A 12840-nucleotide genomic window follows, 5' to 3' on the forward strand; every position below is an offset into this window, starting at 1 on the left:
TACATATGTTAATCGTTGCATCTTTGTATTTTTATCTGTGGTCTAACTGCTCTATACTGTCTCCAAAACCTGGTCCCCCAGTTTTGACCAAACTAGCTTTAGTGTTGGATTCAATGTAAAGCAGATACCACAAATGTTCTGTTGTTTGCAGTGATCTTATAACAATTTTAATATTAACCACACTGGCTGAACCTTTATTGAAATTTAACTCAGATTATAAATGTACAAAAATCAACCTGTTAAATAATATACCCAAACAAATAATTTGTCTTTATAAAATAATCAATACCTTTTAAAATAATATTACATAAAGATTTTAACTTGTTGATTAACTCACATAATCATGTCTTAATCGCCTGAGAAATTTAACTACACCTGAAGTCGATGCACCCCACAACGACTTTGTGTCCACGCTTTCTAGCTGCTTTTGCAACCCAGCATCATGACTAAATGTGAAAATGTAGACATGCCAGTCCACTGTCTCCATTTCACGCTTTGCCTCTTCGAAACATGAAATGGACATGCATGCAGAAGTTACCAGCAGTGAAGATGGTTTATTTAAAGCGATGAAGTCAGGTAGGGACCTGATAACTGGAAACAATTAAGTTAGGAGGATAATATGTATATACACATGTAAATGTGTTATAATGTCTGTTTTCATGATTATTTTTGTACTGGCTTGAAATGAAATGCCTACCTCTGCTGTTACAGCAACTTACTGGAACTTCTGCATGGGTGTACATTTCACATTTTGAAGAGGCAAAGTATGAAATGTACATGGTAGACCAGCCTACCTATTACATGGTTTGCCATGATATTGGATCACCCCAGGTTCTTGTCTCTTTAACAGCAATCAATAACAAAAACACACACGCTCTCAAATAGGTGTGTTCAGAGTGAGGCAGCTTGGCCAATTGCATGATCTTTAAAACTTTAAAACTATTAATCTCATATCTCTCTTACACTCTAAAAATTATTGTTTAAGCTCAACAAAAAAAAAATTAAGGAAACAATTTCCATTACTCTTTTTGAGTTACGATAACTTATGTTGAAATTAGATTGAACCAACAAACTATATTGAGTTACGGGAATTAACTTTTCCTTCATAATCAAAGGTGATTTTAATTACCATTTACGTAATATTTGGTAGCTTACTTTTTCCACATTATTTAAAATGATTTTAAGTGTTATGTAATTAATTACAGCAATTACAAAAACAATTTTTTAAAGTTCATTATTTAAAATATTAAGTTGCTGATTTTCATCATTATTATCATCATTTTAGCTTTCTCTTATTTTTTTTTTATTGTAATAGCTTTTAAGAAAGGAATTCATTCAACATTTTTTTTTATTATCAAAAAAAACTTTATTTTTTAACTGTAGGCATTTCAACACTTTGTATTTAAAAAGTGAAAATAAACCAGAAATTTAGATCTATACCATCACAGCCAAGTTATAGAATATGCCTTTATGTATTTAACACCACAGAAACAAATGTGTTCAATTGGTAAAAAATCTACTTAGAAAACATTTTGTTACAGTAATACTTCCATGCAAGTGTTCAGTAAATGTTAACTTTCAATGCCTAACAAACTTTACAAGATCTTGCATCTTTCTATTACACAATGCAGCAAACACCTTTAAGATCAATGTTACACATACAGGATTCAAAACAGTTACCACTTTTTGAAACAGAGTCAACATCTTTAACATAATGATGGTTCCATCAAGGTCAAGGAACAGCTTCTGAACAATTTCAAAAGTATATTTCAGATCCTTGCATTCGCTCAGATTGAGAGCATATATTATGCCCATGAGCAAAACACAGCACCTTGGGAAATTCTGGCCCTCCATGATTTTTGTTTCCTCCACCACGATGGTTGCAGTCTTATGGTTAGATCTAGGGGTGTACCGGTCACTGATGATGGCAGTTTTCATCACCTGCCTTTCAAGGTTGGCCTTAAGTTCTTCAGTGTTAACTTAAGGCCAACCTTAAGTTAAGAAATTAATAGGTTAATTCACTAACCTATTAATTTCTTAACTTAAGGCCAACCTTAAGTTAAGAAATTAATAGGTTAATTCACTAACCTATTTTAAAAAAAAAAAATAGGTTAGTGAATTATAGATTAGACTTTTATACTTACTGAATCTTAATGAATTCAGATGATCAATGGAACACACACACACACAATGCTGAATTACTTACACCAAACTCCATGAAAAGGTCCTCTTCCTTCTCTCCAAGGAAAGTGATAAGGCAGCAGATGGCTACTTCTCTGCGTGTTTCAATTGTATTGTGCTATTTAAGAAAAAATAAAGTATGAGTATAAAATACATGGGTGACTGCCAACAAAGTGCATTTCAAAGCTACCCAAAGTCTAAATAGTTGTCCTACCTCAAGCAGCATGTCCTTGATCTGCCTGATTCTCACTCCCTTAGCTCCTCCCCTTGATAAAATGACATCCATCAGTTTTGGGGTGCAATGGTCAAGTGTAGCCATTCAAGGCTTACAGTGGTTATTCTCTTGAACTCCTCCTTTATCTGTAGACCACACAAACAGAAGAATTAAACCTTGCAGACTATTAGCTATACTGCATTAATGAATGCTCTAATACATTATTTAAAGAGGATAGATGTGATCTAAGGCTACCCCAAGTTTTGAGGGAACAAAAACAATCTTGGTGAAGACAAGGGAGACTTCCCCACCATAACCGTGGTGTAATCTCTAATGTTTTAGCAACCCTGTTTTTGCAGAGGTTTCGAATTTACACATTGTTCACTCCCAGCCCATTTTGTAAAAATTGTGTCCCAACTTAACAAAGCACTAATGACCCTAGATTATCACACTATACTAACTGCTTACATAAAGTCTTAATGTTAAGTAGATTCACATAGCCTATGCCAGAATAATGCTATTGGAATGAATTTAACAATATTTCACACAGTCTGATTTAAAAAAACAAAAACGAAAAAAACAAAACAAAGATAGCTACAGCTCTTAAGATCAAGAACAATACTTACTTTAAGCTGTATCACAATACTAACCAAAATCAATGTAATATTACGTATAGGTCATGCAAGTTTTATAAAGATATAAAATAGGTGAGCCAGACAGAAAAAAGAAGCCTCTAGGTTATCCCTCTGACAAAACTGTTCACAGCTTAAAGGCTTCTAATTTTGGTAAAAAGGAAAAACAAAATCAGCCTATGATCGGAATTAGATTGGACTGTGTAGCAAAGCTTTAACCATGCTTTTCCTAGCCACAGTTGCACTCTCTAGCTGAAGACTTTTGTCAAATGAAACTTTGTAAGTCGTATCCTCTCCTGTGCTAAAGTTTAGAATGGCTAGCATTAGCTACATGTGGTAGTTAAGTCGGTAGGGGAAGGAATTTGAAATCAGAAGTTACAGAAGAAAAAAATAAGTTATCTATTAAATTTCTTTAAGTAATTACAACTTGAATTTTATTTTGAACCCACTAACATTGGAATTTCAAATTACATATAAAATTAATTTAATGTAATTACCAACATTATTAATTCAACACAACCCAAAAAAAAAATAAAGTTTGCAACTTAGAAGGTCTATCTTAATCAATAAATTAGAATTTTTATGTTGCAGCCATGGATTTAATCAAGTGGTGGTAAAAGGAATAAAATAGGAAAATAGTGGAAAATGGTGGCATTTATTTACCACAAATAAACAACACACCACAAAAGAAAACAACAATAATATGTGGGTGGTTGACTCAAGAAAATAAAACCCCTATTAAGCCAGCAATGCTAAATAGCTTAACAAAATAGTTTACCTAAGCTAGGAGATGATGCATCCCCAGACACACAACAAAAACCCTTCCCAATCAGCCAGGTGGTAATAAATCAGTGAAGCAGGAGGGATTACTTAAACATTAACCGCATGTACATTTGTCAGCTCACGTGAACACAAAGAAAATAATTAAACTAACCTGTTGCAGGCCTCAGCAGAAGATGCTTGAGTATTTTGACAGCACACCATCCTTGCTAGCTTACAGCAGTCAACACTTCTTTAGTGTTGCTAGCAGTTCTGCAAACCACGTTGTTAAATCTTGGTGCAAAGAAGGAAACAGCTCCGCACTGGTGGTGCAAAAACCTAGTCCAACTCAAATTTAGCATAAAAAATTCCACAGTCCAACTCTGCCTCGGGAAAAACACGGCAGTAGGCTTTTGCTTCACTGAGGCTACTGTGGGGATAGACCACAGCAGTAGTGATGTGACGCTCTGTATTGAGGCTTCGAAGCGTGTGTCGAGTGGAGGGGGCGTTTCCGCGAAGCGCGTATCGAGGCTTGCTTCATTTATGGGAGGAGCTGAAAATGATGACGTCCGAAGCCTCGCTGCCCGGCTGTACCACGTGACTGGTTCAGGAAGCGGTTCGAACTTTGCCGCAAATAATCATTTTCCATACTGCCAGCATAAATATACACAGTATACTGCCATCACTACAATATAGATGTTTTACACGCTCCTTTTGTTGTTGACATTTACAGGCTGTGTGCAAAAGGCCACACTCTTCAAATTCATGCCAACTAATATTTTTACGTCCAGTAGGTGTCCTACTAGAGCAAATGAAGCTTCAAGAAGCTTCGCGTTGGGGTGAACCAATTGGATGAAAAGCTTCAGTGCTTCATGAGGCTTCATCTGCCCATCACTACACAGCAGGGGTGTCACTGAAGCTTTGTCAGCTAGTTGTTACCTGTAGACATCCAACAGCTTACTCCAGTCCAGTAGGGGACGGGCCACCGTGGCCTGACCACACCCACTTCCTCGCTCCAGTATGGTTGACCAACCAATCAGGACTTAGGAAACGGAATCTCACGCAAACATACAAAACACTTTACAAACACCTTGATTATGCATATTTGTTTTTTACATATTTGCACCAATTATGAAAATGTGAAAATATTAAAGTGGCATAACTTTGCATTAATCTGCAGTTAAACTATTAAACTGCAGTTTCCCCACTTTTTATTTACTTTAACTCTGACGTTTTAGACAGAGGTGATGTTTAGTTAATCTGCATACAGTATAACCATCATGGCTACGTTATTTCACTGTACTGTTGTTGTTGTTGTGAAGTAATTTCTGTGTTTTTCTTTTCTGCAGATATTTATTCAGCTGCAGGCTACTCAGTACTGAGAACAGGAAACATCAGTTATGAACAATTATGCTGCCACACCAAAGAGAAAAAGAGGTACAGTTGCTTTCCATTCAAATGCAGCCAAGCATTCATTTACTGGTTTGGAAAGGCCATGCTCACATCAAACCTTTTAAATGATGAGGTGATTGTGTGAACAGTAATTCCTGTGAGCCAAAAGCTGAGGTTGCAGCCTGCTCACAGGTTGTTTTTCCCAATAATCTGTATGGTATTATAGAGAGGTGATATATCCCTAATATGCTTTTCTCAGGCAAAAAAAAAAAAAAAAAAAAAAAAAAAACAGCAGCCAATTAAAACAATGTTTTCTTGAACAAGGGTATATTAAATCACCTTATTTCAGGCAGAGATTAAAACCAGAGGCTGTACAAAAGTTCAGTATAAGTTAAAGAATGATTATTTTAAACCCTGTATCATGTAACGCTCCTCGGGAAATGAAGAGCTTCACTGTAAATATTGATAGATTATTATAGATATTATAGATTATCTGTCATCTCCTTCCAGAGTGGAAACAGACAGTTTCTCATTCAAGCATAGTACAAATCATATACAAGCTTCAATGAACAAACACAAGTCAATAACACCATGTCTCTTTCTATATGTTTTATTAAACTTTGCTGTAGGGCACAGTGAAGTGTAGTGTGCTGCATTTTTACATCCACACAGAAACCTAAAAATTCTGGGTCCTTGTGACCAGCCTTGTACTTTCATATTATGGTTTATGTTCTGAGTCCTTGGCTGTACTGTTTTGATTATTGTTTTTCCCTAGGTTTCAGTTATGGTTGTCAAGGATTTAGTTCTTAGGTTTTGTGTGATGGCTTCCCGTGTTGTGTGTGCTGTGCCTTTCTGTCCCATGTTTCAGGTCCCTATGTTGTGTTTCCCCAGTCTGTTAAGTTTACATGTCTAGAGTTCAGTCAGCGTGTTTCCTGTTTTACTTTGAAGGTCTGTGTCTCATGTCTTTTTTTTTTTTTGCCTCCCTTGTCTCGTCCAGCCTAAGACAGAAGGAGAACTGTGCTCTCCTTCTGTGTCACAATCCCCTCGTTTTCCCTCAATGTATTTAAGCCCTGTGTTTCTCATTGTTACTGTTGCGTCAGCCCTTATAGCTGTGTGTTTCTCCCCCTGTCTCCTTGTGCATTAGTTTTCCCCAGTTTAGTTAGGGCCCGAGCACTGACAGTGCGAAGGCCCTATTGTAATTGCTCTGTTTATTATTATTATTATTAGGGCCCGAGCACTGATAGTGCGAAGGCCCTATTGTAATTGCTCTGTTTATTAGGGCCCGAGCACTGACAGTGCGAAGGCCCTATTGTAATTGCTCTGTTTATTATTATTATTATTAGGGCCCGAGCACTGACAGTGCGAAGGCCCTATTGTAATTGCTCTGTTTATTATTAGGGCCCGAGCACTGACAGTGCGAAGGCCCTATTGTAATTGCTCGGTTTATTATTAGGGCCCGAGCACTGACAGTGCGAAGGCCCTATTGTAATTGCTCTGTTTATTATTAGGGCCCGAGCACTGACAGTGCGAAGGCCCTATTGTAATTGCTCTGTTTATTATTATTAGGGCCCGAGCACTGAGAGTGCGAAGGCCCTATTGTATCTGCTCCGTTTCTTATTATTATTATTATTATTATTATTATTCAGGCGAAACAAGGGCCTTTTTGAGGGCCTAAACATGCTCAAAAACTCATGAAATTTTGCACACATGCCAGGTCTGGTGAAAAATTTTGTATTTTAATGGTTTTACATATGAGCACTGGGAAATGGCTCTACAGCGCCACCTATGCCTTGTTAAATGCAGCCCTACGACCACATCGTTTGAGCTACATGTATGAAATTTGGCACACATGTGTATCATGCCAAGACGAACAAAAAAGTCTGTGGGCCCATTGATGCAAACCCAACAGGAAGTCCGCCATTTGGAAGAGAAGGTGACATTTTGGCTCTAATTTTGCCATTTCCATGCCTCGAACTTTTGCGAACTCCTCCTTGGGGTTTGATTTCATAACCTTCATATTTGGACAGTGTCAACTACACCCTTGTGCCATGTTAAATTGCGGAGCTTTTGAGTTTTCACAATACTATGTGGCCGTGGCGCCATGGCGAATTTCGATGACTCGCCATGAAAATCTTATTGCCTCTCATTTTGTCATACATTTTCTGACCTTGACCAAAGTGAACACATATGATAAGGCTCCACCCCTAAACATATTTCAACTGCCATATTTGACATCAAGGACAGCGCCACCTAGTGGGAACAGGAAATGTCATGTTTTACACTTTGGGGTACAGTATAGTGATGGGTGCCATCTGCAGCCTCAAATTTCTCCAGAAAAGCCTTAAGGAGTTGGTCTTGGGTTACAGTGAAAACTGTGACTTTTCGCAAAAGGGTGTGACCCCAGCAGCATGGCGAACTTTGATGTCTCGCCATGAAGAAACAAATTAGTATAACTCAATGAAATCCAGTCTGATCAGTACCAGACTTTACAGGCATGATGTCAGACCCGCCCTGAACAGATTGATGTGCCCATTGTCGGGAATACGGACAGCGCCACCTAGTGGGAACAGGAAATGTCATGGCTTTAATTTTGTTGTACTGATTTTCACAGGTTCATCGTGGCCACCTCAAAAGCGGTGAATGTCACCATCAGTCCCTTGTGATGCTTCAGTGCAAAAATTGTGACTTTAAACTGAACGCCGCACCCTGGTGGCAACGCGGTTCACCATGAAAGATGAAGTGGCTTTTGAGGGGCTTGGAAAGTTTAAAAAGTCTTGAAATTTGGCGCACACCTCCAATGTGTTTAAGGCTTTGTTGTTATGTGATCATTTTCATTGAATATCCCAAAATGGCTCCACAGCGCCCCCTACAAAATTTCAAAATCACAGCCCCTGCTCTGTGTTTTATGTATGAGTCTGAAACCTGGTAAGCTTATAGGAGATATCAAGATGTACAAAAAAGTCTCTTGGAGCAATATCCCAAATCCAACAGGAAGTCAGCCATTTTAAAATTAATGTGCAATTTTGGCAACATTTTCCCCTCTTTTCAGGCATCGTTCTTTGACGAACTCCTCCAAGGGATTTCATCATATTGGACCGATCTGCAGTTTGTGGAATCTAAAGACCTTTGTGATGTTAAATTGCGAAGCTTTTTACGTCCAGGGAAACGGGGTGGTCATGGCGGCACGTGGAGTTTCAATCACTCGCCAAAAAGCAGTAATCTGCTGTCACTCAAAAACACAATGTCCAATCTCTCCCAAACGTCTCAGGTGTGATGAGACTCGAGCTTGGAAGTGTTTGTTATGCCATTTGTACATAATGGTTAGAGCGCCACCTAGTGGAACGACTAACTAATCATGAATGAATGAGTTGAAATGTTAGCTGGTGGTTAAATGCATGAATTCCATCAATGTGACATCAGATCGGACGTGCTGGTTTTAGGTGTTGGGCGTGGCTCGACACGCCGGGGGTGCGAGGGCCCTCATAACGCTGCTTGCAGCTTTAATTATTATTATTATTATTATTCCGGCAAATGAATTGGCCGTTTGAGGGCCTAAACATACTCGAAAACTCATGAAATTTTGCACACGCGTCAGGTCTGGTGAAAATTTACGTATTTTAATGTTCTCAGACATGGCCAGGGAAAATTAGCTCAGTAGCGCCACCTAGAAAAATGAAAAACGCGAGCCCCCGGTATGGGTATGACCTACATGTTTGAAAGTCGGTACACCTATATAACGTTCAGAGTCGAACAAAAAAGTCTATTATGGCAATGTCCTAAACCCAACAGGAAGTCCGCCATTTTGGATTGAAGGTGACATTTTGGGTCTGATTTTACCGTTTCCATGCCTTGTACTTTAACGAACTCCTCCTTGGGATTTGGTCCTATAAACTTCAAATTTGGACAGTGTCAACTACACCCTTGTGCCATGTTAAATTGCGGAGCTTTTGAGTTTTCACAATAGTATGAGGCCGTGGCGCCATGGCGAATTTTGATGACTCGCCATGAAAATCTTATTGCCTCTCATTCTGTCATACATGTTCCGATCTGGACCAAAGAGCACACATATGATAAGGCTCCACCCCTGAACATATTTCAACTGCCATATTTGACATCAAGGACAGCGCCACCTAGTGGGAACAGGAAATGTCATGTTTTACACTTTGGGGTACAGTATAGTGATGGGTGACATCTGCAGCCTCAAATTTCTCCAGGAAAGCCTTAAGGAGTTGGTCTTGGGTTACAGTGAAAACTGTGACTTTTCGCAAAAGGGTGTGACCCCAGCGGCTTGGCGAACTTTGATGTCACGCCATGAAGAAACAAATTAGTATAACTCAATGAAATCCAGTCTGATCAGTACCAGACTTTACAGGCATGATGTCAGACCCACCCTGAACAGATTGATGTGCCCATTGTCGGAAATACGGACAGCGCCACCTAGTGGCAACAGGAAATGTCATGGCTTTAATTTTGTTGTACTGATTTTCACAGGTTCATCTTGGCCACCTCAAAAGCGGTGAATATCACCATCAGTCCCTCGTGATGCTTCAGTGCAAAAATTGTGACTTTAAACTGAACGGCGCACCCTGGTGGCAACGCGGTTCATCATGAAAGATGAAGTGGCTTTGAGGGGCTTGGAAAGTTTATAGAGGCTTTAAATTTAGCACACCCCTCCAAATGGACGAAGGCTTTGTTGTCATGTGATCATTTTCCTTGAATAGCGCAAAATGGCTCCACAGCACCCCCTACAATATTTCAAAACATCAGCCCCTGCTCTGTGTTTCATCTATGAGTCTGACACTTGGTAAGCTTGTGTAAGATATCAAGATGTACAAAAAAGTCTCTTGGAGCAATATCCCAAATCCAACAGGAAGTCAGCCATTTTAAAATTAATGTGTAATTTTGATGACATTTTCCCCCCTTTTCAGGCCTCATACTTTGACGAACTCCTCCAAGGGATTTCATCTTATTGAAGCATTCTTCAGTGTGTAGAATCTAAAGACCTTTGTGATGTTAAATTGCGAAGCTTATTCCGTTCAGGGAAACGGGGTGGTCATGGCGGCACGTAGAGTTTCAATCACTCGCAAAAAGCAGTAATCTGCTGTCACTAAAAAACACAATGTCCAATCTCTCCCAAAGGTCGCAGGCGTGATGAGACTCGAGCTTGGGAATGTTTGTTATGCTATTTGTCAATAATGGTTTGAGCGCCACCTAGTGGCATGACTATAATCCTGGTTGAATAAGATGAAATGTTAGCTGGTGATTACAAGCATGAAATCCATCAATGTGACATCACATCGGACGTGCCGGTTTGAGGTGTTGGCAGTGGCTCGACGTGCCGGGGGTGCGAGGGCCCTCATAACGCTGCTTGCAGCTTTAATTATTATTATTATTATTATTTCGGCAAATGAATTGGCCGTTTGAGGGCCTAAACATGCTCGAAAACTCATGAAATTTTGCACACGCGTCAGGTCTGGTGAAAATTTACGTATTTTAATGTTCTCAGACATGGCCAGGGAAAATTAGCTCAGTAGCGCCACCTAGAAAAATGAAAAACGCGAGCCCCCGGTATGGGTATGACCTACATGTTTGAAAGTCGGTACACCTATATAACTTTCAGAGTCGAACAAAAAAGTCTATTATGGCAATGTCCTAAACCCAACAGGAAGTCCGCCATTTTGGATTGAAGGTGACATTTTGGCTCTGATTTTACCGTTTCCATGCCTCGAACTTTAACGAACTCCTCCTTGGGATTTGGTCCTATAAGCTTCAAATTTGGACAGTGTCAACTACACCCTTGTGCCATGTTAAATTGCGGAGCTTTTGAGTTTTCACAATACTATGAGGCCGTGGCGCCATGGCGAATTTCGATGACTCGCCATGAAAATCTTATTGCCTCTCATTTTGTCATACATTTTCTGACCTTGACCAAAGAGCACACATATGATAAGGCTCCACCCCTGAACATATTTCAACTGCCATATTTGACATAAGGGACAGCGCCACCTAGTGGGAACAGGAAATGTCATGTTTTACACTTTGGGGTACAGTATAGTGATGGGTGACATCTGCAGCCTCAAATTTCTCCAGAAAAGCCTTAAGCAGTTGGTCTTGGGTTACAGTGAAAACTGTGACTTTTCGCAAAAGGGTGTGACCCCAGCGGCGTGGCGAACTTTAATGTCACGCCATGAAGAAACAAATTAGTATAACTCAATGAAATCCAGTCTGATCAGTACCAGACTTTACAGGCATGATGTCAGACCCGCCCTGAACAGATTGATGTGCCCATTGTCGGAAATACAGATAGCGCCACCTAGTGGCAACAGGAAATGTCATGGCTTTAATTTTGTTGTACTGATTTTCACAGATTCATCTTGGCCACCTCAAAAGCGGTGAATATCACCATCAGTCCCTCGTGATGCTTCAGTGCAAAAATTGTGACTTTAAACTGAACGGCGCACCCTGGTGGCAACGCGGTTCACCATGAAAGATGAAGTGGCTTTTGAGGGGCTTGGAAAGTTTATAGAGGCTTGAAATTTGGCACACACCTCCAAATGGATGTAGGCTTTGTTGTCATGTGATCATTTTCATTGAATAGCGCGAAATTGCTCCACAGCGCCCCCTACAAAATTTCAAAATATCAGCCCCAGCTCTGTGTTTCATCTATGAGTCTGAAACCTGGTAAGCTTATGGAAAATATCAAGATGTACAAAAAAGTCTCTTGGAGCAATATCCCAAATCCAACAGGAAGTCAGCCATTTTAAAATTAATGTGTAATTTTGGCGACATTTTCCCCTCTTTTCAGGCTTCATACTTTGACGAACTCCTCCAAGGGATTTCATCATATTGAACCATTCTCCAGTGTGTGGAATCTAAAGACCTTTGTGATGTTAAATTGCGAAGCTTTTTACGTCCAGGGAAACGGGGTGGTTATGGTGGCACTTAGAGTTTGAATCACTCGCCAAAAAGCAGTAATCTGCTGTCACTCAAAAACACAATGTCCAATCTCTCCCAAACGTCTCAGGTGTGATGAGACTCGAGCTTGGAAGTGTTTGTTATGCCATTTGTACATAATGGTTAGAGCGCCACCTAGTGGAACGACTAACTAATCATGAATGAATGAGTTGAATTGTTAGCTGGTGGTTAAATGCATGAATTCCATCAATGTGACATCACATCGGACGTGCTGGTTTTAGGTGTTGGGCGTGGCTCGACACGCCGGGGTGCGAGGGCCCTCATAACGCTGCTTGCAGCTTTAATTAGGGCCCGAGCACTGACAGTGCGAAGGCCCTATTGTAATTGCTCTGTTTATTATTATTATTATTATTATTATTATTATTATTATTATTTCGGCAAATGAATTGGCCGTTTGAGGGCCTAAACATGCTCGAAAACTCATGAAATTTTGCACACGCGTCAGGTCTGGTGAAAATTTACGTATTTTAATGTTCTCAGACATGGCCAGGGAAAATTAGCTCAGTAGCGCCACCTAGAAAAATGAAAAACGCGAGCCCCCGGTATGGGTATGACCTACATGTTTGAAAGTCGGTACACCTATAAAATGTTCAGAGTCGAACAAAAAAGTCTATTATGACAATGTCCTAAACCCAACAGGAAGTCCGCCATTTTGGATTGAAGGTGACATTTTGGCTCTGATTTTAC

At 39.8% G+C, this 12840-nt stretch overlaps 2 protein-coding genes and 1 long non-coding RNA gene across 3 annotated transcripts in view; 2 read left to right on the forward strand and 1 right to left on the reverse strand.

Annotated features, from left to right (window-relative positions):
- The window catches only part of LOC308410625 (protein turtle-like), a 321861-nt gene that overhangs the window by 57524 nt on the left and 251497 nt on the right, over positions 1-12840 (forward strand). The window lies entirely within an intron of this gene.
- LOC308400415 (uncharacterized protein) overlaps positions 1-12840 on the forward strand; it is a gene marked incomplete at its 5' end in the record, with an annotated part of 151815 nt that overhangs the window by 16617 nt on the left and 122358 nt on the right. Inside the window, one exon of the mRNA XM_080888090.1 lies at positions 5136-5223. Within this exon, the coding sequence (XP_080744216.1) occupies positions 5136-5223 (88 nt within the window). The remainder of the gene's footprint in view (positions 1-5135; positions 5224-12840) is intronic.
- Positions 1378-4678, reverse strand: LOC308412305. The gene is made up of 4 exons (XR_013974558.1): positions 3962-4678; positions 2396-2541; positions 2207-2299; positions 1378-2088 (listed from the first exon to the last, which is right to left on the reverse strand). It is a non-coding gene; the product is annotated as an uncharacterized lncRNA (long non-coding RNA).

Source organism: Rhamphochromis sp. 'chilingali' (genome assembly GCF_963969265.1).
Source record: "Rhamphochromis sp. 'chilingali' genome assembly, chromosome: 1".
NCBI lineage: Eukaryota > Metazoa > Chordata > Actinopteri > Cichliformes > Cichlidae > Rhamphochromis > Rhamphochromis sp. 'chilingali'.